Source organism: Convolutriloba macropyga, unplaced genomic scaffold (genome assembly GCF_964194025.1).
Source record: "Convolutriloba macropyga unplaced genomic scaffold, txConMacr16.3 SCAFFOLD_4077, whole genome shotgun sequence".
NCBI classification, from domain to species: Eukaryota; Metazoa; Xenacoelomorpha; order Acoela; family Convolutidae; genus Convolutriloba; species Convolutriloba macropyga.
In genome coordinates this window covers 1-23,561 of record NW_027452138.1, presented here as the reverse complement: position 1 = coordinate 23,561, position 23,561 = coordinate 1, and the positions used below count along the sequence as shown (strand labels likewise).

General features: G+C 55.3%; 3 protein-coding genes across 3 annotated transcripts; 2 read left to right on the top strand and 1 right to left on the bottom strand.

The window, feature by feature from the left end:
* Positions 1–238: 238 nt before the first annotated feature.
* Positions 239–5,473, top strand: LOC142357236 (protein MFI-like; the record flags this gene model as incomplete). The annotated part of the gene is made up of 5 exons (XM_075408894.1): positions 239–619; positions 3,678–3,829; positions 3,940–4,213; positions 4,455–4,564; positions 4,828–5,473. Coding segments are annotated over 5 exons (1,401 nt in total), but the record flags the coding sequence as incomplete, so codon positions are not given.
* Positions 5,474–14,185: 8,712 nt separating this feature from the next.
* On the top strand, positions 14,186–16,200 carry LOC142357235 (uncharacterized). Its single transcript, XM_075408893.1, has 6 exons — positions 14,186–14,422; positions 14,525–14,551; positions 14,683–14,751; positions 15,137–15,265; positions 15,455–15,601; positions 16,006–16,200. The coding sequence occupies exons 1-6, from the start codon at positions 14,222–14,224 to the stop codon at positions 16,108–16,110; spliced, it is 678 nt and encodes a 225-aa protein (XP_075265008.1). The 5' UTR covers positions 14,186–14,221; the 3' UTR covers positions 16,111–16,200.
* Positions 16,201–17,231: 1,031 nt separating this feature from the next.
* LOC142357234 (uncharacterized) lies at positions 17,232–21,790 on the bottom strand. The gene is made up of 14 exons (XM_075408892.1): positions 21,699–21,790; positions 21,223–21,285; positions 21,058–21,135; positions 20,725–20,772; positions 20,431–20,573; positions 20,181–20,207; positions 19,898–20,038; positions 19,513–19,620; positions 19,183–19,380; positions 18,858–19,009; positions 18,578–18,662; positions 18,282–18,410; positions 18,113–18,175; positions 17,232–17,672 (listed from the first exon to the last, which is right to left on the bottom strand). Exons 1-14 carry the CDS (start codon positions 21,787–21,789, stop codon positions 17,553–17,555), a joined length of 1,446 nt encoding a protein of 481 aa, XP_075265007.1. The 5' UTR covers position 21,790; the 3' UTR covers positions 17,232–17,552.
* Positions 21,791–23,561: the final 1,771 nt, after the last annotated feature.

The following is a 23,561-nucleotide window of genomic DNA, read 5'->3' as shown; positions in this document are numbered from 1 at the left end:
AGATGGGCGAGCAGCTCAAGGTGTGATGCCACAGCCATTCTTTGTTGCCTATGCTGAGTGGTACTTGTCTCGATATCCTACCTCCTCGATACCTTGGCATCCCCCCCCCCCCCCCCCCCCCCCCCTGAGCTGCGCACTCACGGATGACTACCCACGCACTACAGGCGGCCGGAGTCAACTGCAACGACATCACGGAGAAGAACTACGGCGATGAGCACGCCATGTATCTGGAGTTCAGGAAGCGGGTGAAGGAGCTTTGAGCTCTGAGCGGTTCCTAGCCAGTAGCTACTTGCTACCGGTGCATGCAGCCAGGCTGTCTGAGGATCAGCTGGGTGCAGGGCACGAGTCTTTTCAAAGCGCCCTAGATCCTCGGGAGGCTGTGTCCAATTTCCCATCGCCCCTGTGTGGAAAATCAGTTGTAATGCTCAAGCACCCCAACAAATTGCCTCGGTCAAGCATCCGGCAGGCTCCACCGCCAGCAAGAACCCAGGCTGTAGTGCGGTGTCAGGTGCAGCCACAGGCACCTTCACGGGATGACTGCGATGGATTTCAGTGGCGCGATTGTGAGAGAGGAGACTACTGTTCGTGCTGCAGACTGACATGCACAGCCATGCAGAATGTAGAGTAAGAAAAACATGGACTTGAGGGCTGCGGCTAAGCCTAACAGATTAAGGAGGTGCGGTGGCTCATCGCAGGCAGGTGCGGAGAACACAACAAGGCGGGAACTTAGCTCTGTTTGCCCGGGATGTTTGCCCTGGATGCTTGCGCTTGTCCTGTGTGAGGGTTTGTGTGTGTGTGTGTGTGTGTGTGTGTGTGTGTTGGGGGGGGGGGGGGGGGGGGGCAGTTGTCGGGCACTCTGGATATAGTACAGCAGATATATATATATGCTTTTTAGGTGCCAGACCAGTAGGTACCTAGGTACCTGACCTCGACAATTGCGAACTGAGGATATCACACTCAGATCGCTGCCACACCTGACAAGTGACAGCGAGCGGGGCGGGAGCCTTGAGCGCAGTTTTTTTTTCCTTGCAGATTGACCAGCGTGCAATGTTGTCGTACGTATCCCCCCATGTTCCATATAGATATTGATCGTGGGCCGTATTAACGTATTAACGGTACTCGTACTAATACTGTTCCTTACTTACTTCGACTTACCCTCCTGGTACTCGTAGAAGAAGTACTCGTACTTGTAAGTTGTAGGTACCTAAGGATACCCTATACACGACACCCTCCCTACTAATAAGCATCTACCCTCTCATACCGCTAGCTAGGGGCTTGCAGCTTGCTCATACACTCATACTACAAAAGTTTTGTCACGTTAGGTACACGCACGTGCCGTAGTCTATGGCAACACCCACATCCAACATATGCGTCATAGGTAGCATGATGGATGGAAAGTGTTAATGATATCCTTGTTGTTTATGACCATTTTGGGTCTCCATTGCTGCCATGGGGTGATCTGTGCAGTTCCATTTGCATGTCGTGGGGCTGACAGCTAGCCCTGGAAATCAACCGTGGTGGGTTGCAACCATGATGGGCACAGAAGATGGGGCTTCAACCACCCAAGGATGCCTATGAGGGTTGCATAAATGTGAATTGGCACAAGTTAAGCTAGGAATTACCTGGGATGGGCGTGTAGGGAGGGCGTGGGACCAAATGTAAGGCATTGCTGACAGCTGTCTGTGGACAAGGCTAACTGTCCGTAGACTCATGTTCACTGTTTTGGCCATAACTTTTTCATATGATATCGGATTGAGGAGATTTTTTGCTCACCAGAAAGCGGACGATGAGATCTAGATGCTCAATTTTCAACTTCAATGAAATAGATGACGACACAGTACATTAACAGAACATTTCCAATTCGGGTCAAAAATTGTCCAAAAAAAAGTGTCCATTCAGGCTCAGAAATGGCCTCCAAAGATCAGCTACCCCTATTTAGCCATGGAATGCACCCAGATTCAGGCAAATGTGACCTCATGCACTGACATGTGAATGGGAAGGCCCCCCTCAATGGCCTGGTCACCCCAGAGTTGTGGGCCATACCTGCCCCCTAATTTCCAACACAGGAAGCCAGGGGCATGGCCATGTGTTGTGCCTCCCTGTGCACCATGCTCCCCTTGTAGCTAGACCAAGTTGCCCCCAAGTCCACATCATTGACACACAATGTGCGTGTCAAGATACCATTCGCACCCCTTGTCATTGTCATGTATGGCCCTCATGCAAAAATGTAAAACAGATCGCTGCCCATGATGCTTGGAGCCATGGGGCATAACTTTTCAGGCATGGCTTGCAGCCATGGGAGACATTCTCCTGCCAAGGAGGGATGGGGCTGAATGAAGACACTTACATGTACAAGCATGCCGGAAATTTCATCGTGATACCCTCATATGCCTAGTATCAAGCGCATGCATTAAAATTGCTCCTGCAATCAATAGGTAGGGAAAAACCAACGCTCTAGCAAATCTGCACACATGATTTCAACACTGGCTTGCCCCCCCTTAACTTGGTCTGATGCACCCAAAAACGGAAGCCAAGAGTTCCATTATATGTAAACAAGCTGACAATGGCCAAAAACAATGGAACAATGGGGGGCTTGGTACTCATCTGCTCCCACATTCTGTTGACAAAACTTTTGTAGTATGAGTGTATATGCAGGAGGAACACCTTGGATTACGAGGACTAGCTAGTACGAGTACGGCATGGGAATTTTTAGAACCCTATGGCCTATACGGTACCTACCGGCCTACGGGTTGCGACTTGCGAGTGCCTAGCTAGGTAAGGTACCCTCTAGGTATGTATAGAGGATACTGCCTGCGGGCTGAGATCACAATTCACACATGTGCCCAGCTCGTCCGGGCCGACCAGGCGTGGGCGTGCCCGCCGTGCGGGCGGTGCATTGGTGGCTCTGAGCGTCACAGGACCCCCACAACTTCTACTGAGGGGCAATCTTTGAGCCCTGAATGGCCGGGGTCAGTAAACTCTAGGGCGATACCTGTGCAGTGGACCGTTATTCGCGTTGTGATTTGATACACACGCATTCTCACACCCTTCTTGTTGCGGCAGTTGGCATTCCCTGGCGGACAGCTCTGAGGCTCCCGGTTGGAGTTTGGCCGGCCTTTTTGGCTCGCACATATACCTCCGACATGTCTGACGCGGCAGACATTTCTTCTTTAGTAGACCCAGACTTCTTTTTCAAAGATTTCGCCGCGACGACCATACAGAAAATCTATCGAGGACACTCTGTTCGACGGGAAATACGGCGTCAGGCAAGCCCCGCCGCCTCGCAGCCCACAGCCTCACCTCAGCATGTCCTCTTGCGTGCCACCTCCCCTCTGCAGTGTAGGCGTGGGGTATACAGCCCGGTGGATGTACAGCCAACTGATAGGGAGGAGTAAAGACCCAGGATCAGACATCATAGTCGCAGGGACGGGTTTCAGCGGCCTTCATTATGTGCCCCTCCCACCTCCTTTCCGATCATGTCAATGCCTATCCGCCATGGACTATGTCAGAAGCACCCTCCCTATCACCTCCCCCCCACCCCATACACACACACACACACACACACACACTTGGGCATTCGAGACTTCTAAGCAAGGCCAGTAGCGTCCCGTCCTTCATCCTTCATGCGCACACCCGACGTTTTCACAATACTGTACTCATGGTGTGTCATGTTGCAGGTAAAATCCGTGGAGACAATTGCAAGGGCATGGCTGGCCAAATCCAAGAGACTTCAGAAGCCTGCCTGGGCGGTGCCAATTATACAAACCGCATGGCGGTCTTTCTCTCAGAGGCGGATTTTTAAGTACTACAGAGATCTCATCAAGTTCCGGTGAGATGGCAGTCGAGGCATGCAGAGATCGCTGGTGGTGCAGGTGCTTGATCACAGCTCCGTAGGATGCAAACATCTTGATTGTGTCTGCTTACATTCCTCCTCTCCAGGGAAAAGGGCAGCCCTGCCGAGCTACTGCGGTGCATCAACTTCCGGGAAGCTCAGCTATGTGACTCAGCCGCCGGCATGCATGTGAGATTTCGGTTGGGGGGCACCACTTTCCCTCCGCTGGTTTTCTACAAGATATATACACATGTCTCTGTCACAGACATCAACTCTTTTTGCCCGAGGGACTATGTACGGGAAACACTGAAGACACACGACGAGATCAAAACTCACAATTACCGCTCACAGGCGGGTGAATTCTACGATGACTTCAAGTTGGTGAGTATGATGTCTGGCAGCATCCAATAACGTGTGCGTTTCTGCGGGGTCTGCCCTGCGACTGTGTTGGTAATCCTGGGTTTCCCTACCTGCCGCGCAGTTCTCTGCCCAGCAGAAAGACACCGCATATACTCCTAAGGACTCTTCAGTCCCCGAGTTTTCCCAGGATAGTGTGCCCATCGCCCAGCAAAGACTGATAGGCCGGGTGAACTGAGTGCCTGATCGTTGGTTTGCGTGACAGGACGCTGAACTGAGAGAGTACATTAAGCCCGACGGCACCATAGGTCTACGAGACGAGAGGGGGTGGTACAAGAGGAGGGAAAACAACGGATGGCGCCCTGTGGCAGAAAGGTGAGGGCTGGCTGGGGCCGTGTCCCATCGATGCATCAGTTACCTTCGTTAGGTCACACTCTGTGCTTTTCCCAGCAGACATCAGCTGGCAGCTCCAGACACCATCTCTTAATTCTCCCCCTCTCCCATTCCTTCCCTTGCTGCCTCTCCCCATAAACGATTGTCGTTTCCGCCTTGAACGTTGGCCTGTGAGCTGGACTGCCCATGACTGGACTGGTATTACTGCTTTCAAGCCGCTGCTGATTACTCACCATCGACTGCAGGGCGCTAGTGGACGCAGATGAAATCACGTGGACGACTGCCAATGCTCGCGTATCCTTCTCACACATCCCTCAGCAACGGAAAGAGGAAGCAATTCGCCGGCGGAAGCAGAAGAAGCGTGAGTGGATGGCCAAGCTGTACAAACTTGGCAAGGAAGGGCTGGAGCCCGGCACGGAGAAGGAGGTTGGGTTCGACCTCCCTCAGGGCGGGCAGGATGCAGGGGAGGATGACGAGGATGAGCTGCTGCGATGGACGGAGCAATTAGACTTTGAGGACTACATGGACACCTGGAGAGGGCTGGCAACCTCAAACAGCACCCTCGCATACATTCCTCAGAATGATGCCGACTACATGGACCCTGAAGAAGTCCGCATTGTCGCGGATTCCGCCACTCTGTTTGCTCAGAACTACATTTCGTCTGAGCCCTTCAAGGGCGGTTTAGGAGTGAACACGCTCAACTTCCGGGTTTCAGACTTGCAGACCTGATAGAATGCCCCATGTTTGACACCCAGATAATTCCGGACCGGCCCCAGGCTTAGAGCCCTATGAGTCGGCCATGCAGCGATAGCTCACTGGTCAATAATGGTAGACTGCTTAGACCTGCTTAAGAGTCCCAATGAACGGGCGAATGTGGCTAAAGTACTCCGAATGACCTGATGACCTGCTGGAGGGTTGCAATGGCGTCCTCGAATCCACTGCAAGTCTCCTTGTCACACTTGACCGCGGCATTCACAATGTACAGCACGCTGCCAACAATGGTGACAGCAGTTTGCACATTTTTTCCTCCCTCGCGTGCTGTTCAGCTCATAACCGTACTCGTAGTAGACAACGCCGCCGTCACCCCCGCGGGTCAGCTGATATATGAGGTTGCACTCCAACGTGCTCTCCTGATGAGTTTGAAGGAAAGGATTGGGGTGGGGAGGTCAGATGGTCGGTTGGAGAGAGTAACTCGGGAGCCTGCTTCACATCATCACAGCACGGCGAGCAAACCGCCCAGGTCCCACCTTTGCCCTCTCAGCGTTTAAAAGCTTATCGCCGACATCCTCCAGAGATCCAAAGGCCGACAAAGAGGCAATTCTGACAGGGTTCACTGTAACACCAACTTGGGTAGACTTTCGCTCAGGGTCTAGAAACAGGGCAGTGGCTCCGGCCTTGTCCTTCTTCTCAAAAGTAGAAGGGAGGCTCAGCGAGAATTTGTTGATTTCATCTTTGTAGGTCTGGAAGCTGTCAAGAGCTGCTGCAGCCTCGGCATCTGAACTCACAATCCCGGAAGATCAGTTGGGAAGAAGGAGGGGGGGGGGGGGGGGGGGGGGGTTGATGACAGTCGTGAGCACGGGACAAAAGCTCCGAGTCACCTGCAATCTTCAGCCCCTGAAGTGGAACAATGGCAGCTCCAGCAATGAACCACCTTCTACCAAGATTCAGGACGGAGCTCCCCTCAGGGCTTTGCGCATCGACATGATGTGGGCCCGAATGGGGGACAAGAGTTACGGTACGTTGAGTTGCGCGACATGGTTTAGACCTTGGGACGGCGGTCTCGGCACTGAGGGCACGAGGTGGGCGGCACTGGGAGGTCAGATGCCGCGACGATTTCTGTGATCTGACAAGTGCTCCAGTTTGAACGGATGACGATGTCATTTTCGTGAGCATGTGCGAGCGTGCGAGAAGCTAGGGTCTATGAAACATAATCAACACCGGAGCCGATTGCTTGGTGAGACACAGCCCACAGGCGAGGTCCGACGATCCTTATCCATTCCAGACCCGGACGTGGAGACTTAGTGGGGAGACGTGAGTGACCAGCCGGGGTGGCTTGTCCAGACGGATACCCATATCGCGGACATTTGCAGTGAGGATGCACAAGAGTCAAGACGATGGATCATGGATCAAGTTGAAAGAGACATTCCTGAACGGGTCCTGCGTCCAGCGTTGTCCAACAATTTGCCAACTGATCACTGACGTACCAGGTGATTCGTCCAGAAAGTAGAAACCGACCCTGCAAAGTCGGACACATGCAGATATATGTACTGTACACTACTCGTACGAGTACAGATATGTGTTTCAGCAGGAATTTCAGACTTCAGAGGTATAAGTACGAGTACTATATGGCCAAGAGCTAGGAGCAGGCCTGCATGTATGCTCACTCCTAGGTTTAGGTACGAGCCTCGTACCAGAAACTCCTACAGGCTACAGTACGAGTACACACAAAACATGGTATGAAGTAGGTAGGTAGGTACCTACGAGTACTATTGTCAGGGACAGGGACAGCCTGGTTGCACACATCAAAAGGTCTTTACAGGTCCGCACTAGGGCACTAGGGTATCACTAGGGTATGAGCCGAGGTGAGGCCTGGTGAGGCCTGTACAGCCTGTACAGTCCCCCCCCCCCCCCCCCTAAGGGAAGGCTCAGACCTAGGGAGACTAGCAACCACATAGAGTGACACACTGCAGGTTGATACACTCTGGGGAGTATCTAGGAAGCCTGCTAGAGCTGCTAGGGAGTGTAGAGACTGCCGCTAGAGCTAGTAATGCTGTAAGCCGCTGTGCCCGGCCGCACAGGCCGCACAGTGCTGTTCCTGTCTATGTCAAGTGGCGGAGGATAAAACGGGTCACCGTAAGACTCGGGAGGGTCCCGGTGTAAATAACTAGACCTAAGTGTGCTTCTAGAAAAGTGTAATGAACATGAAATTCCAATACGCTGACGCTCCATTGCATCGCTGTCGTCCAGGCCTGTGGTGCTGTGGTGCTGTAGTACTTTGGTGCTGTAGTCGTGGGGACGTAGGAAAAACGCTGAGGCCCGAAAACAGAGGGAGTGAACAGTCACAGGACTGTTAAACTGCCGAACAGTCAGCAGCAGCTGGGGCAGCGGGCCGGCCAACCGTCAGTAGGGTCTCATACCCTACTGCAGGGTCTGCCGGGGCCGCGCAGGCTGTAGCAGGGACTGACAGCTGTCAGGGACAGGGACAGCCTGGTTGCACACATCAAAAGGCCCGGAGACGGACGGGAGGTAGCGGGGGGCTCACGAGAGAGTGACGGCCCGCATGAGGACGGTAGGGAAGACGGGGAGCGGCATGACGAAGGTCGCGGACTCCACGGACGCTGGCACAACTGTAGACGCTGTCGCTGTCGCTGTAAACGCTGGGTGAGCGACGGAAGCGGAAAGGTAGAACACGGAGAAAAAATCTGAAGTCGTAGGCTGAGGTAGACGAGACGGCGGTAGAACGGATGCCGTACCAACACTCGGGTGAGGAACGTTGGTGTGATGGGCGAATCGGTAGGGGACGATCCGGTCGGAACGGACGCTCCATTGCGGCGCCGGCTTGCCCGGACGGGAAGGGGCCGATTGGACGAAGACGTTGCCTTGCGAGGTAACGCGTAGGACTTTGAAAGGGCCTTGCATCTTGGGACGCAAGCCTTGGGGATTGCGGGTAGTGACGAGGACGAAGTCACCGGGGCGAACCTCGTAGACGGGCGGGACATGCCGTTGTTGGAGCAAGTGATGGTGCCGAAGACGGTGACCGGCTTGCGCTCGCATGAGGCTATGGCGCGCTCGGCCATGAAGGGAGGCGCGATGATCGGCCGAAGACTCTACATGCCGGAGGATGGCGGTAGAATCGGGCGGGTCAACGGCGTAGACCGTGTCTAGATCGGGCATGAATTGTAAAATATCCGCAACGGCGGCGGAAACAATTCCATCCGACTCGGTGTCAAAGTCAGAAATTCTGCCCGGCGAGAAATCGGCGGCAGAAATTGCATCGGGGAACCCCGGGATGATGGACACACGCGCGGCGAGGAGAGCCGGGCTAAGCGGGGGGATGGCGGGATCGCCAATGCCTAGCGCCATCTCCATCGGCGAGACGCCGGTGGCGGAATGGACGTGCCGCATGTATGCGCCGCGCGCGAGCGGGAGCATGCGGGGCCATGACTCGAGATGAGTCCCGACCAAGCGTTGGAGCATGTGCTTGATCGTGCCGACTAGACGCTCGGCACCGCCGTTGGCCGTCGGGTTAAACACGGCGGTGGTGATGTGGAGAATGCCGAGAGACCGACATAGGGCCGCGAACGCACCGAGGTTCTCCGTGCCGCAATCGGTGGTCCATTTGATCGGGCGGGGATACCGGGAGATCCAATGCTCGTAGGCCGCGGAGGCTACGGCGGAAGCCGAATGCTCATATAGGATGGCAAACTCAGCCACCTTAGTGAAGTAATCCACCATGACGAGGATCCATGCCTTCCGAGCCGGAGGCGGGGCGGGCGGGGCCGAATCCTTAGACGCCGGGACGGCAGATTTTGCAGATTTTTCAGTTTTCACCTTCGCCGAACCGGACGGGCGCTCCGGGGGGAGTAAGAAGGGGCCGCACGAGTCCATGAGGACATGTTGGAAGGGGCCGTAGAGATCAAAGGGCTGCGGGTCCTTGAGCGGCGCGGCTATGGACGTAGAGCGTTGGCAATTGTCGCATGACCGGGTGTAGTCGCGGATGTCGCGCCGGAGGTCGGGCCACCAAAATGACTGGCGCATAGAGTGGTGGAGCGACGCATGACCGGGATGGCCGGCGTGCTCATGATAGCACCGGACTAGGTCTAGTCGGTACTCGATCGGCGGGCACGTGACCCACGGGGCGTGAGCGCCGCGGCGGTATTGCAACCAATGCGGGAGGAGCGGGTGCCGGCGGTGGGTGACCATCCGTCGGGCAACGCGCCGTTGCTCCGTCGGCGTCTCGGGCATGTCACCGTCGAGAGCGTCGAGGAGGGCGATGTCCTCGTACGGGTCGGCATCGGTATACCGAAGGGGTGTGTCCTTGTAGAAGAGCTCCGTGAGCCCGCTAATGCCGAGCGGATCGCATGCCGGGCAAAAGAAATCACCGGACGGTGCCGTAGACCGGGGCGGAGTGAGGCATTGCAAATGACTCCACCGGTGGCAACCGGCGCAAGCAACGAGGCTCGCCGGGCTGCCGGAACTAAGGCAATGATGGCATGTAGGCGGCGGCCGAAGAGCCGTGAACTCGGGGTCGGCGGCGGTGACCGCTAGGACGGCGGGAGGCCGTGAATGGAGCGCGGCATGAGTCGCGGTGCAACACCCGCACTCGAAGCGGCATGCGGCGCGCAACGGCCGGCCGGGGCGGACATAGGCACACCCTCCGCAACATAAAAGGGCTGCGGAGACACTCACGGATGACGCGGTGGCCGCGGGGCGGTGGGCGATGCCTCCGGCGATGAGCGCGGTGGCTAGATTAGGGTCAATGCTAGCACCGATGAGCTCACACCGTTGCCGGTCGGTAAATGTCGGGACTGCCGTATCATCACCGGAGAGGCCCATGAAGTGCTCACGCATGCGAGCGGGAGCCTCACGGTATGTCTTAGATGGTGCGTGCCATAGCATGGCCGGGCCGGGGGTAATCCCGTCGGGCTTCATGCGGTGCGCGTACGAGCCGGGGTAAGAAACAAACTTGTTTAAAAACACCGGACTGCCGGAATGGAGTTGCCAATCCGGAGACCATCCGTGTTGCCGGAGGGCATCGGCGGCCGGGCGGTGGCCGGTCGGGACATCGAGGTGGGCTTGTAGGGCAGCCCGTTCACCGATGTTAGACCAAAATAAAGTGTCGCGGCGGGCGCCGGAGCCGTGAAGCTCGGCATGACCGACGACCGGGTCGCCGACCATGTGGCGGACATAGACATTGTCCACGGCCCCTTTGACATTCTCTATCACGTAAGAGAGGTACGATTGGGCCTCGTAAATCTGCCGGGCTATCCGGATGACTTCCGGGAACACCCACGCGTCCTTCCGGAGGAATCCCTTACGGTTCCCGGCTTGGGAGAAGGGTTGACACGGCGGGCCGGCGGCTAGGAGATCCACGGGTGGGAGGCTAGCGAGTTGCGGGGCGGTGATTTGGTGGACGTCTTGAGGGACGGATGTCCACTCCTCAACCGCGGCGGCGGGGAGTAGCCGAGGGTAGCGGCGTTGGAGCCGGGTGATGCGCCGGTGGGCGGCTTGCCGAGCCATGGGAGAGGCATCCGCATACGTGTAGCGGCTAATGGATAGGCCGTTACGGAGGCATGCCTCGAGGAATGTGGCGATGCCGCCGCATAGCTCCATTAGGTGGATCGGCCGCTCGGGCGCTAAGGGCCGGACGGGGATGTCGGTGACGGTCGGAAGCCGGGAGACATCCACGGGTCGGGAGCCGAGATAGGCGGCCCGGGCCACCACGATGTAAGGGACACCCGCCGGGTCGGACGGGGCGATGAGCCGGAGGATGTCGCAATGGGCCAAATGAGAGACCCACGCGTTGTCCGTGGTGTGGTACGCGGCGTCGGCCACATCCGGTAGCACGAGGAGTAGATCGCTAGTGCCGTCCGCTAGCATGGCCGAGAGGGAAGCGGCGCGGGCGTCAAGCGTGATCGGTTGGCGGGTCGGCCGACCGCTTTCCAACGCGATAGCGCGTACGGCTGCCTCCGGGAGCGGATGGTTGGGTTGCCGATCCATAGCGATGAGGTAGGATGCCGCTAGCTCGGAGGCTAGGGCGCCCGCCTCACTCGGGGAGCCAATGGAGGGGTGAATTCCATGCCATGTGGCTGCCCGGCTATGTAGCGTGAACTCGAGAGAGGCTAGGGAAGCCGAGAGGGAGGCACTAGTCGGCGGAGTAGCGCCGCGGCCCCGGGCGATGCGGGTAGAGAGGCATCGGGACAACACGTCCGGCACGATGTTGTCGGTCCCCGGCTTATGTTCAATATCGAAATCATATGATTGAAGCTCGGCTAGCCACCGGTGGTGCTTCCGGTTACTACTCTTAGCCGCTTGCCCACCTAGTAGGAATTGCAACGCTTGCGCATCCGTATAGATGTGGAAGTGATGGCCGTGGAGATAGTGTCGGAAGAATTCTACGCCCCACATGAGCGCTAGGCACTCGCCCTCGGTGGCGCTATAATTTTTCTCCGCCTTGCTTAGAACGCGGGAGGCGAACCCGATGGGCCGGTGATGGCCGTCCGGATCGACTTGAGTGAGCACGGCGCCGATGGCGGTGCCACTATAGTCGGTGTGGAGATAGAATGTCTCCTCCCAATCCGGTTGCGTGAGGGTCGGGGCATCCGCTAGGGCCCGTTTGAGCCGAAGGAAGGCAGCCTCATGGGTGTCATCCCATTGTTGGGCTATGCTCTTAGGGGCGGAGCCCTTCCGAGCCGTGGCGGCGGGTCCCTTAACCAAATCGTAAAGGGGCACGGCAACGTGGGCGAACTCACGGATGTAATTCCGGAAGAAATTACACATACCGAGGAAGCCTTGGAGTTGCTTCACGGTGGTGGGGCGGGGGAACTCATTCACCGCCGTGACTAGCTTCGGGTTAGGCCGGGTGGATCCACCGCTTAGGATGACGCCGAGGAAGAGAACCTCGGGTCGGCCCCAAAAACACTTAGTGGCGACTAAGCGTAGGCCGGCAGTCCGTAGCCTCTCTAAAACGATCCGGATGTGGAGTAGATGCTCCTCCCATATGTCCGAATAGATGAGGAGATCATCTAGGAAGTTCTTTACAAATCCCTTCCTAGTTAGGGGCGGTTGAGAGGCCGGAACCGGGAAAGTGGAGCCAGATTTTCCGGCCGAGTCGGGCTCGGAAGAGCCAACGGGGGCAGAATTTCCGGGAAGGGCGGGCTCGGGAGAGCCGGCGGCGGGGGCCGGGCCGGGAGTAGACCGCCGGTTGGCGCACTCCTCTTCCACCCCGGATAGGACTCTATCCATGAGGCGTTGGAAGTAGGACGGGGCGTATATACGTACTAGTACTATATAGTACTCGTCCCTGCTGTACCCTGCATCGCGACCCCGACCCCGATCCCCGACCCCCGACCCCCTCCCGGTGGAGGAACCAAACTGACCCGGGTACGACAAGGAACAAAGGAAAGAGACCGAGGAGTGACCGGAAACGATCGGAAAATGAGGACAAAAGAGTGCCAAAGAGCAGCGAAAAGACCGATGGGTGCAAACGCTGAGAGCTCAAAGACAGAGGGAGTGAACAGTCACAGGACTGTTAAACTGCCGAACAGTCAGCAGCAGCTGGGGCAGCGGGCCGGCCAACCGCCAGTAGGGTCTCATACCCTACTGCAGGGTCTGCCGGGGCCGCGCAGGCTGTAGCAGGGACTGACAGCAGGTTAATAGTACAAGCTGTTTACATGATCCAACCAGTTGCACAGATTAGCATTTCCTCTCGTTGATTTTAACAGTTTTGACAAACCGTTTTCACCAGTATGCATGATTTCCCCCCCTCTAAACTTTTAATGGCGGGTTTTTTAATATCCTTCAATTTTGAAAACCCTATAAACCCTAATTCAACCCTAATGATACCCTGGGGACATGTATACAAAAAACCCGCCATGAACAATGTTAAGCTGTTCAAGGACCAACATATGAGCTATGTAGATCTCAAAAACCCTCAAAACCAACGAGAGAAAACTCACATCCCTGCCATACCCTAGGCACACCTCCTTAACAGTATGGAAATTGCTAGGGTTGCTCGTACTCGGTACTCGGTACTCGGATCAGATCAGATCGGATCACGGTTTGTGTTTTAATTCGGTATTATTGTGCGGAATTCACAAATTGTTCTTTAAAAAGCACTAAATGTTTGCTTGTTTTGATTATATCGGATCAAAAGATAACTTTTTGTACAAAGACCCGATCAACCCATAACCGATTTTCAGAATTAAGCTGTCCAAACCCTGCATACTGGGCTTTACAGCGCCCCAAATGAATAAAAACTCGCGTCATACCGCCCCAAAAACTGCAACTTGTGGGATCACGGAACCAGCTTGTAGGTACGGGCACGCCTGTCTATCTACTATACCTACCCTACCGGGCCTACCCTTTTACCGGTGTATCGTAGTCAGAGTAGGTACCATACCTACCTAACCGACGGATATGATCAGACCTCGCATGCCGCGCGCTGGCGTACTACTGTAGTACTCGTACGAGTATTTACCCCATGGGGTACGTGCGCGATTACGGGTACTTCGCGGACACACACACACACACACACACACACACACAGACAGACACACAGACACACGCACAATTTCACGCACTCAGAACAAACAGAGTTTGTGATAATAATAATAAATAATAATAATAATAATAATAACGTGCAAAGATAACCGAAATAATCATACTCAGTACTGTAGCTCTTTATTTATTAAAATAATAGCTCCATACATCTAGGGATATGGCGCCTATCGGCCTATGGGGGTGAAAAAAAAATGGCCTATGGGGGTTTGGAAACCAGGAGGCAGAAGGTCAGCAGGGCCGTCCCTCCCTCCAGAGCTTCGCTGTCGCTCGAGTGCCCATGCACACCTTCCTGTAGTCACATTCAAGCTGCCAATCTAGCTCCGCATCTCTGCGCGATACGATTCCGGTCTAGGAACAATGAGTGCTGCTACGGCTTCCGCCCCTCAGATGCCGGCGCCAACCGTCCCTGCCAGCCGGATGTATCCCCCGCCCTCCCGTGGAGACGCTACGGAGGTGTCAGCGGCAGAACAGCAGCTGGCAGCAAAGAAGCCTGGGTTTGGCCTTCCCTTTCTCAGGATTGTTACCGGAAATATGAAGAAGTTTGTCAGGATAAAGAAGGTTTGAACTGTTCCAATAACACACTGCATGTTCAGTGGAACTTTTGTCTGTGCTTGTGCTGTTTTGCCTGCCCGCCGCACTGATCTGGCACTTCTGCTGCAGAAATGGGAGGTTAACGACAGGTTTACGGTGAGGCATACGCTGGCCCTCAACCTCCTCCATCCCTGGAATTGATCTTCTGCCACCTGGTCTGTTTCACACCTTGGTTTCTCTGTGCATTGAGCTGGTTGCCTGCACCTGTTGTTGGTGTCACCAAATAGGCAATTGGTGGTGCGGACTGGGATATAGATTCTAGAAGCTTTAAGCCTCGAGTTGACCTGGCGTACAAGGTGCGTGCTCAACTACCCACCTTTTGCCCACATGTCTGTCTTCCAACAGTCACATCTCACTGCCTTTGTGGGCCGTGCCCTGTCGCTCTATGGCCAAGCACCCCCCCCCCCCCCCTGGGGCGCCCGCCCAGACTTCACGTGTTTGCCCCTGTTCCCACCTCCCCCTCGCCCGTCCCTTCTCGCGCTCCTCCTATCCCCCTTTTCAACCCTTCCTGCCCTCGGTACTCCCTCTTGCGATCACCTGTGAGCGCTCTCGACATAATTGTCAAGGTCCTGTTTCATGTGGCCAGTAGCACACCATAAGATCCCCTGAAATGCACCAGTTTGCTGAGATACTGCAGCACCACTGATCACACATGCACTGTTGTGGCCGTCTGTCATACAGCTCAACGATAGATTTGGATCAGTCATCCTCACAGACAGAAAAGTTGGGCTTAGGAAGGATTTTCGAGTTCATGTGAGCAAGGTTAGCATGAGAGTTCGCTGCGAGTTGGGATGTAACCTGCGTGGCAAGGTGCGGTGCCGCACTCCTTCGATGCGCAGACAGACATCTGCGCTCATGCCTCTGCCACTGACAACCACACAGCCTTGTGTGTGCCGGCTACAGACTGATCATAGAACCCCCCCCCCCCCCCCCCCCCTCACACACACACCTGGCTTGCGACGGTTGGTGCATGACAACCTCGCCCCTGCCCAACCGCAGCCGCTCTTTCCTAGGCTTGATATCGACGACCCAAAGCCCATAAAGTTCTTCCTCGCAGCAGCAGCAGTGTGGGTGGCGCTGCAGAATCCTATGAGCATTTCCAAGGCGATGCCATCGCTGTCCACGCCTGTGCCACTGACCAAGAAGGTGAAGTTGACGTCTATGGATTACACGCCTGCTCCCCTCCACCACAACCTGTCTTGGCTTTTGCTGCAATGGTAGGAGGGAAGGTCACAGCCATGCATTCGGACAGAGGAAGCGACGGAGGGGTAGCGACACTCACCAACCAGTTAGACCGAGATGGGAACATGATGCCACCCGTCTGTGTTGCAGCACCAGATGTGTAGTCATGCCGCTACAAATGCTGCCTTGTATGGTGTGGTGAGAGAGCCCTGATGTCAGGGAGGGAAGCACCGGAAGGAATGCCACAGACTCACGCAAACATGGAGGCATCGGAGCCCAATAAGGACAAACAGATTGTATTCTACATCCTGATTTGACCGCTGCCCATTGAACTGAGAGCACAACCCGTCCTGCCGTGCCAAATTCAGAGAGCAAAGGTCAGGGCAGACCTCGGGTGGACTATCGAAGCACATGTGAAGCAACGGGCACTCTGCTTTTCCATCAACAACCTTGGTGGTGTGTTCAGCGCCTGATGATGCGGTTGGGTCGATGTGTCGTATTCTATCTCTGGAGTCAGGTTGACTTGCCACCTCCAGTGCGTGTAAATATCATTTTTTTGGTGAGAAAAGGGGGGAGGTGCAGCAGGCGCGCTTCAGTCCGCCAGGCCCCACTGCTTCAGGACAGTGTGGCCGGAGCCATGCACTGGTGGTGACACAGTCTTTTGAAACAAAGGAAACGTTGTAAGAATCCATCTAGTCTGGCCTGTGCTCCTTTCCCGCAGCATGTACTGTCAACTGGCCACCACCCGCCGCAGCTACCTTGCTCAGACACCGGCACTGTTGAGCATTGGCAGTGGGGCTTTCCCTTGAGGCAATCATACCAGATGTCGCTCGCCCCGGCCTCCCTTCACTGGCTTGACCTCGTGCGCGACGTTCTCACATGTAAGAACGAGGTTACGTAGCCCCAGCCATGCCATAGTCACACGCCTGATTGGTTTCTTGCCATGCACACCCTCACCCGATCAACACTGGCGGGGTATCTCAACTGCATGCTTCGGGATGTGGCATTGAGCGCATCCAAGTCACTGTGCACTGTGAATAATGCCACCACGGTACGAGTAGGCATACATCTATCAGGTACAATGTACCTGGTACATGTAAAGCTATGGAAGGAGACAGGAACAGGGAAGTGAAGGCCGCCTATCGCCCCATGGGGTGGGTGTGAGGGGCGAGAGCTGTGAGGACTGCAGCGTTTTGCATACCAACGTTGTAAGAGTTGTCTAGACCAACCGGGGACGTGTCCCGATGCCGTCCGTGCTGGGTACAAGCCCCAACCTGTCTAGCCGGCACGCCTGTGCAGTGGATGTATGGTCGGAGGAGCGGCAGATCGCGATGTACAGGTGCACGGAACGGTAGAGAGTATCGAGGTGAAACAATCAGTACCTTGCATACACAGTCAGGCCATCAATACACACCTCGCCTTCCAACGTGAGTGAGTGTGCGGGCTGTATGCCTCGTGGCGGGGACGTCAGAATGAAGGCATGTGTGCATCCTGAGTTGCTCACCAGGCGCCATCCCCACAAGCATACAGTTACAAGTGAAAAGGACAATGAAGGATCAGACATGAGAGGTATTATCAATGCCGTGACGTCAGTATCGTTTCCGCAATCATTATTTCTTAGATCTCTTCTGGAGCGCAGCATCTGGGCTGGTGATCCACTCATGTGCGAATTTCCGATGCGTTCGCTCTGCCAATCGCCAGCAAATGGATGTATGTATCCAATCTTCCATGAATTCCTTGGACAATTTGGTGCCCATCCTTAATGGCTGGCTTATTCGTCATCACACACGGATGAGAGAAAATCAATCACACAACCAATCACTCCGACTACAGTCTTGCGATCGCTGCCGGTGCGCTATCCCACGCACGCGCGGCGCGGCTGAATTGGCTGCGGTGTTGCTCAGTGTAGGCTCCCTCACATTATGCCGTCAGGCTCCTCGCTCTTGGCAGGTAGTTGTCGCTCGATGGTGAAGTCCAGCCGGTAGTTGCGTATGCATGCTAGCATCTGTTCAGGGAGCTCTTCAGTGCTGTTCCCCTGCGTGCCACAACAGACATGCCATTGAAATCAAACGGCTGGGCTTGGGCACTGTGGTGCCCGAGGCGCCTCGGTGGCGATGGGGAAACAGGGGAGAATGTTGTGGCATGCAAAATTTCACTCAAATCACGTTGGGGAGATATTGGTGTGAGATAAACGGGGTTCCATACATTTCAAACTGGGCATGCAGTGTCTTTGCCTGACCTCAAATCGCGGTTGTGATGTCCCCAAAATCCAGAATGCAGTGGTACAAGTTGTGGATCTTGTGTATCAAACCATCTACCCAGCTGTCTGTCTGCCTGTGTCAGTCTATCGATCCGCCCCGACCCTCTGTCTGTCCGTCCGTGCATTTAACGAAGTTGACAACTCCACATCTGTGCACCCTATGCACAAAAACTCAGTGTGAATGAATCGGGCCGACACAGGAAAAGGGTTCGTACCTGCACTACAAAACCCAGCTCATACACTATGCTCTCCAGACGACTAAAGAATGAGGCCAGTGCCTGCAGAAGCACACAGAAGGCGGGTTAGGGTGCTGAGGCGAGTGAACACAACAGAATGACTAGTGGAGCAGCATTGCATGCAGATGGGGACAGCATATGAGGTCACCCTCCGAGCGACGTATGCATAGAGGTGCACGTCCAAGTCGATCTCCAAATAGTTTTCACCCCGGAAGAAGAGCTGCTGGGGCCGTGTCAGCAGCGGCTTGTCCCTGTAGCTGTTGACGAGCCGATACTCCTATGGTCCACACACGCGACACATCTCCCATTCCTCAGCAGCCAGGGCATACCGGTGGCAGGGAGGATTGGAAGCAACAGTTGACGGGTTGACCAAGGAGAGGCGATGGAGGGAGGGAGCGAGGGAGGGAGGGAGGACAAGGAAGAAACAACAGCCATTTGCCGCACCGTTCCGGAGAACACCCCTTGTGCTTGCAACTGCTCAAGATTTACTAGCCGTGGAATAAGCTTCAAGCGGTCACGTGTTGGCGTTCTGTTATTTGCATAGCCAGAGTGGTTCAGTAGAAGGCACGGGCATGTAAATGCCGTGCCAGCCGAATGCAGACTGTGCCACGGCTACTACGGGCTACTACGCCAGGGCTCAACATCCAAGCGTGGCTCTGACGTGCCGATCACTGTTGACGTGTGAACAGGCGGTGGATGCTGAAATGCGACGGTGTGAACGTACCCGTCACACTCTACCCCGTGGTCTGCGAAGAAGCGTTGCATTAGGGGAAATGCCTGTGGATTGCTGTGTTTGACGGGGTCCCATGTCTCAGGCAGCTCCAGATAGTAAATTAGACAAAAACCCTCCCCGTCGTGCTCCCCGAAGAGCTTCGCCTGCGAGAAATGGAGAACAAAGCAAGACTCTTAAGCATATGAAAGAGTCAACGCTGCATTCGCGTTGTGAAGCTATGCGGACAGGGGAGAGCAAGGAAACGGGGCGCGGGTGAGGAAAATTGGATGCAGGAGAGAGGGAGGACCTTGGGGGGGGGGGGGGGGGGGGGCTTCACCGGGTAGTGCGGAACCATGAAATTGAGAATGAGCTGCGCCGGGAATCCGAGACGTTCCGCATTCTCAATGACTGCCTTTGAAGGCTTAGGGACAGTGACCTTTTGTGCAATGTGGTGTGTCTTGAGATCAACATTGTAAATGTCCATGTTGACAACACGGTACACTTCAGGGAGGCTCTTTGTCTTCACTTTGTTGCTCTACATGAGTGCCAAAGGGAAGTCAGCATGAGGGAGAGGCTTTGGCTAAGAGCACATCCAACACTCTGAAGGGATGCCAACAGCGTGGGATACCGTGGGCTTCGTGCCTCCAAAGCAGGTGGCAAGTCTCACCATGTACTGCTGCCCACGCACAGAGAAGTGTGTGCCATCGGCAGGCTCCCATACATTGACACCGACCCAGTTTTCGTCAGGCAGCCCAAGGGTTGCTGTGTCTCGCACCTGCCGCACAGTTGATGGCAAGCGTCAGCAGCCTCCTCAATGCTGACCTCCCTTGCGATCTCTCTGTGCTGCCATCATCTACCTGAATGAGTGTCCAATCACCGCCTCCCCATGTTTGATTTGGCTCTCCCATACTCTCTGTCTTCAGCCATCGCTCCATCTGCCTGCCTGCCTGCCTGCCTGCCTACGTGCTGATCAATTGGAGTGTTCGTCTGCTGGAATGTATACATGCCCGGCCAACTGTTCCATAATGCCAGGGCGGAGGTGAGGTGCCAACCTGAATGCCGGATGATCCTGCAGGAGGCTGGAGCGTTTTGACATAGATCACATCCTCCTGCTCTACCTCTACAGGAAGACAAAGGAATGGGCTCTTATGATGCACCACTTTCGGGATGTAGTCTTCTGGTGCAGTAGACGCCTGAAGAGATACCCACAGCTCAGCCGATAGGTCAGGTCAAGCAATATAGACACTTCTGTGACCCTTCTAGCTGCACTCTGCCATACGCAAACACAAAACCTAACAGTGGAGGGGCACAAGCCATCAGCAGCTGCGCTTGTACCCTGTCTGACCCTCGCTTGAGGAGCCCCTGCGCACAGACACAGGCGCTTGTGTCAATGAATGCCATTGCGAGCAACGTACCAGATGGTGTTCCCCAGGCCTTCAGTGGACGGTACCCTGTCTGGTTCGGGTTGAGCGAGAGGTAAATTGATTGGAGAAAGGGGGGGGGGGGGGGGGGGGGCTGTCCTTCTGTCCTTGAGTGTGGGCAGCATGCAGTGAATGGAATTGTGTGGGCTGTCAAGCAGTCATACCTGTGTGTGAGAGTTCCTGAAAGTCCTCCAGCGGTCTGGTGTAAGCGGAGGGTGGTCCTCGCCATGATGGGTGAAAGATGCCGACGGGCTGGAGAATGGTGCGGCACCTTGGTGGGCGGGGCGCTCCTGCAGTTCTATGCCGGCTGCGGCACAAACAAACCCCCACCGCGTCGTGAGAGACACACTCTTGCCGGGCTAACAGATGCGTCGGGAAAGCAAGTTGCAGAAACTGGCCATCGGACAGGGCAGGAGCAGGGCTGGGCGCCAGGGGCAAACCCCTTCTCTGTGACTCACATGCGGATTCCTCGTGGGCAAATTCCTCGGCTGCGTCGAAGAATTCATCTGCAGATGGCAAACACGCAGCCTCCGGTTATGCAACATGGCTTGCAGGATGCAAAGCAAGAGGGCACCGTCGGGATGACAAAGCCCAAAGAACAAGAGCCACGCATAAGGATGAAGGACACTACGGCAGCGGCACTACAGGATACGCACGCGTTGGCTGGCTCGGTTCGGAGGGGTGCAGAGGGACGGGCCCACTGTCACGTGCGTTTGCCATGGCAGCCGCAAGCATGAGGAATCCGTGCACAGTCCGACAAAGAGAATATGAGCATCGGGTAAGGGACATACCAAAGTGTGATCCGCCGTCAGGAGCGGCTTCGGTTTCATGGTACACAGTGCTGCATGTTGACAACGCCCGGTCCCAGCCTGGTGAGAGGCAAGAAGGGGAGGTGTTAAAAAGCAGTTGGACCGAGGTGGGAAGGTTGGCCAACAGAAACGAAATCAGGGGCAGACCTGGCCCTTCGGAGTTCTTCGGGGGTTCAAAGTCGTCCTTGAGTCGTTGATCCTTAGTGTGCTCTGCAAAACGAGGCAGTGGCAGCTGAGTCAAACAGTGCAGATTTTTTTTAAGCTCAGCAGGTGTGCGGCAGGCAAGAACCCGGCAGGCATGCGGGCATGCAAGTAGTTATGCTTTGCAGGGAGGCACATACAAAGGCTGGCATGGTCCATGCATGCACAGATGGATTCAAATACAGGGATGTAGCCTGCAACCGCATCGGATGGAAGGCATGGTCCGCCTGGCTGTGTACCTCTCCCCGCCCCACCTCCCTACCCCAGGCCGTTCTCTCAATCCGGAGAGAACATAGGTAGTAGGGCATGCAAGCAGGCAGGACATGTGTGTGTGTTGGCCGGGGGGGGGGGGGGGGGGGGGGGTTACGTCAGAACAGGGAGGGAGGGAGGGGGTGGGTATCTTCTACAGGCACAAGAAATACCTTTCGCATGAACCTGGCTCGCTGAGGACGCAGGTCCCTGCCGCTGATCACCGCCTTGGCACTTGAAGCAGCAAAGCCAGCTGGCAGGCATATTGTCTCACTTGTCTTAACGCGCCCACGACAGGCGCGTGCCTCTGCAGACTTCAGGGTATGGTGTGCCGGTTCGTTTTCGGCAATGAAGTATCCACTGCCACTGTCCGCTGTGGACTGGAGGTCCTTCGACCTACTAAGGCAGTGTCCTGTGCGCGCAAGACCTGTCACTGCGTTCCTCGATCTAGTCGTTGGTGTTGCGTGCACTGAGGTGACAGAAGACCTATTTCGTGTACCCTTTATTGTACGAGCACGACCGGTTCTTGACCTTTAAGCCGCGCGCCGGTGCTGAACTCGGCCCGGGCTAGCTTGCCAGCTACCTGCAGCTCGATGGATGTCCGTTCGTTTGTGTCCACGTTTCGACCTCTTCCGGCAGAGGAGCGGGCGGACAACTGGATAACATGACCCTAAACCATTCGCCCAGAGTGTGGAAGTTGAACGAGCAGCTCCTGTCAAGCAACATATGCCTTGTACTAGTATCCCCGCAGCTCTCTCTTTAGGCTACCTATAGGTAGGTTGATAGGTTGGTTACAGGCTATCTATAGGTAGGTAGGTAGACCTGACTGGTGGGCACGTACCAACCTACCCTACGATGCCGTAGGCAAGAGATAGGTATCGCTACCAGCCAGGTATCCTGAGTCCTGACTAGTATAGGTCATCAGTAGTCAGTACGGGTAGGGAGGAGGAGGGACTAGCTGTATAGTGTATTCAGTATTTCAGAGCTCCAGATTTCAAGCAAGATACTCTATATCTGGATTCTGGAGCTGGATGCTCGCGCCCGTAAATTTTAGCTCTACCATAGTAGTAATAATAAACACAGATAGCTAGGTCACTGTCAAATACGCGGAATACCCCGCCGGAAAGGACCAGTACGTACCGACCCTGGCCGCTGGGCAGGCGGCAGGCCGGGGCCGAGGGGGGTCTAAACAGTAAACTCTAGCTAAATTCTAGTTTTTACGGTCGGTAGTAATAAGGCGGGTGACACCTTCTCCCGGGGGTGAAAAAAAAAGAAATAAGGCGGGTGTGCGAAAGTTACCTACCTGGTTTAGGTCGCCCCCCCCCTCCCCCCGGATTTGGGCGCCCCCCCAACAATTACAGCACCGACCAATGTACAGTGTTAAGTACTGGGACAAGGCAGCTCCAGATGCAGTGTGTACTCATGGATGCATACTTAGGACGGAACTGTTGGCAGAACGTCATGAATGGTAATACACGGCGGAACAAGCCGTGCCATATAATATAAGGCATAACCCATGACAATTGCAGAAGCCCAAGGCCCTGCTGAATCCCCTACCCCTCCCCTGCCAAACCCCGGGACAAATCTAGTGCATAAATCAGGGTTTTCGGTACCGTCTACTACGGTCGGAAACTTCGTATTCTTGGGTCTGAGGCCTCTCTAGGTGCATGTTTGGTTATATGCCTGCCAAGTACCGACCGCAGGCTACATGTCAATGTCAACCGTGGCCGGGGGACATATGTACTGTGTAAACTACTGGGGATGAGTTGAAAGTGCCCCGTGTGAGAAAATTGCCCCCCCCCCCCCCCCCCCCTCCGGAGCACTCCGGAGCCTACCGTACGTACGGGGGGACAAGGCGGAGTGCAACCAGCCGTGATCAAGGTCAATCAAGAGTGCTGCTGTAGCACAGTACCTAGTATCCTTATTTATTTTTCATCATTTATTGTTATAATACGGGCCACGTGGAAGGAAAAAACCCCGCGCCGTACGAGTGATGGGTTGATTACAACCCTAGCACCACGTACGACTACCTACCC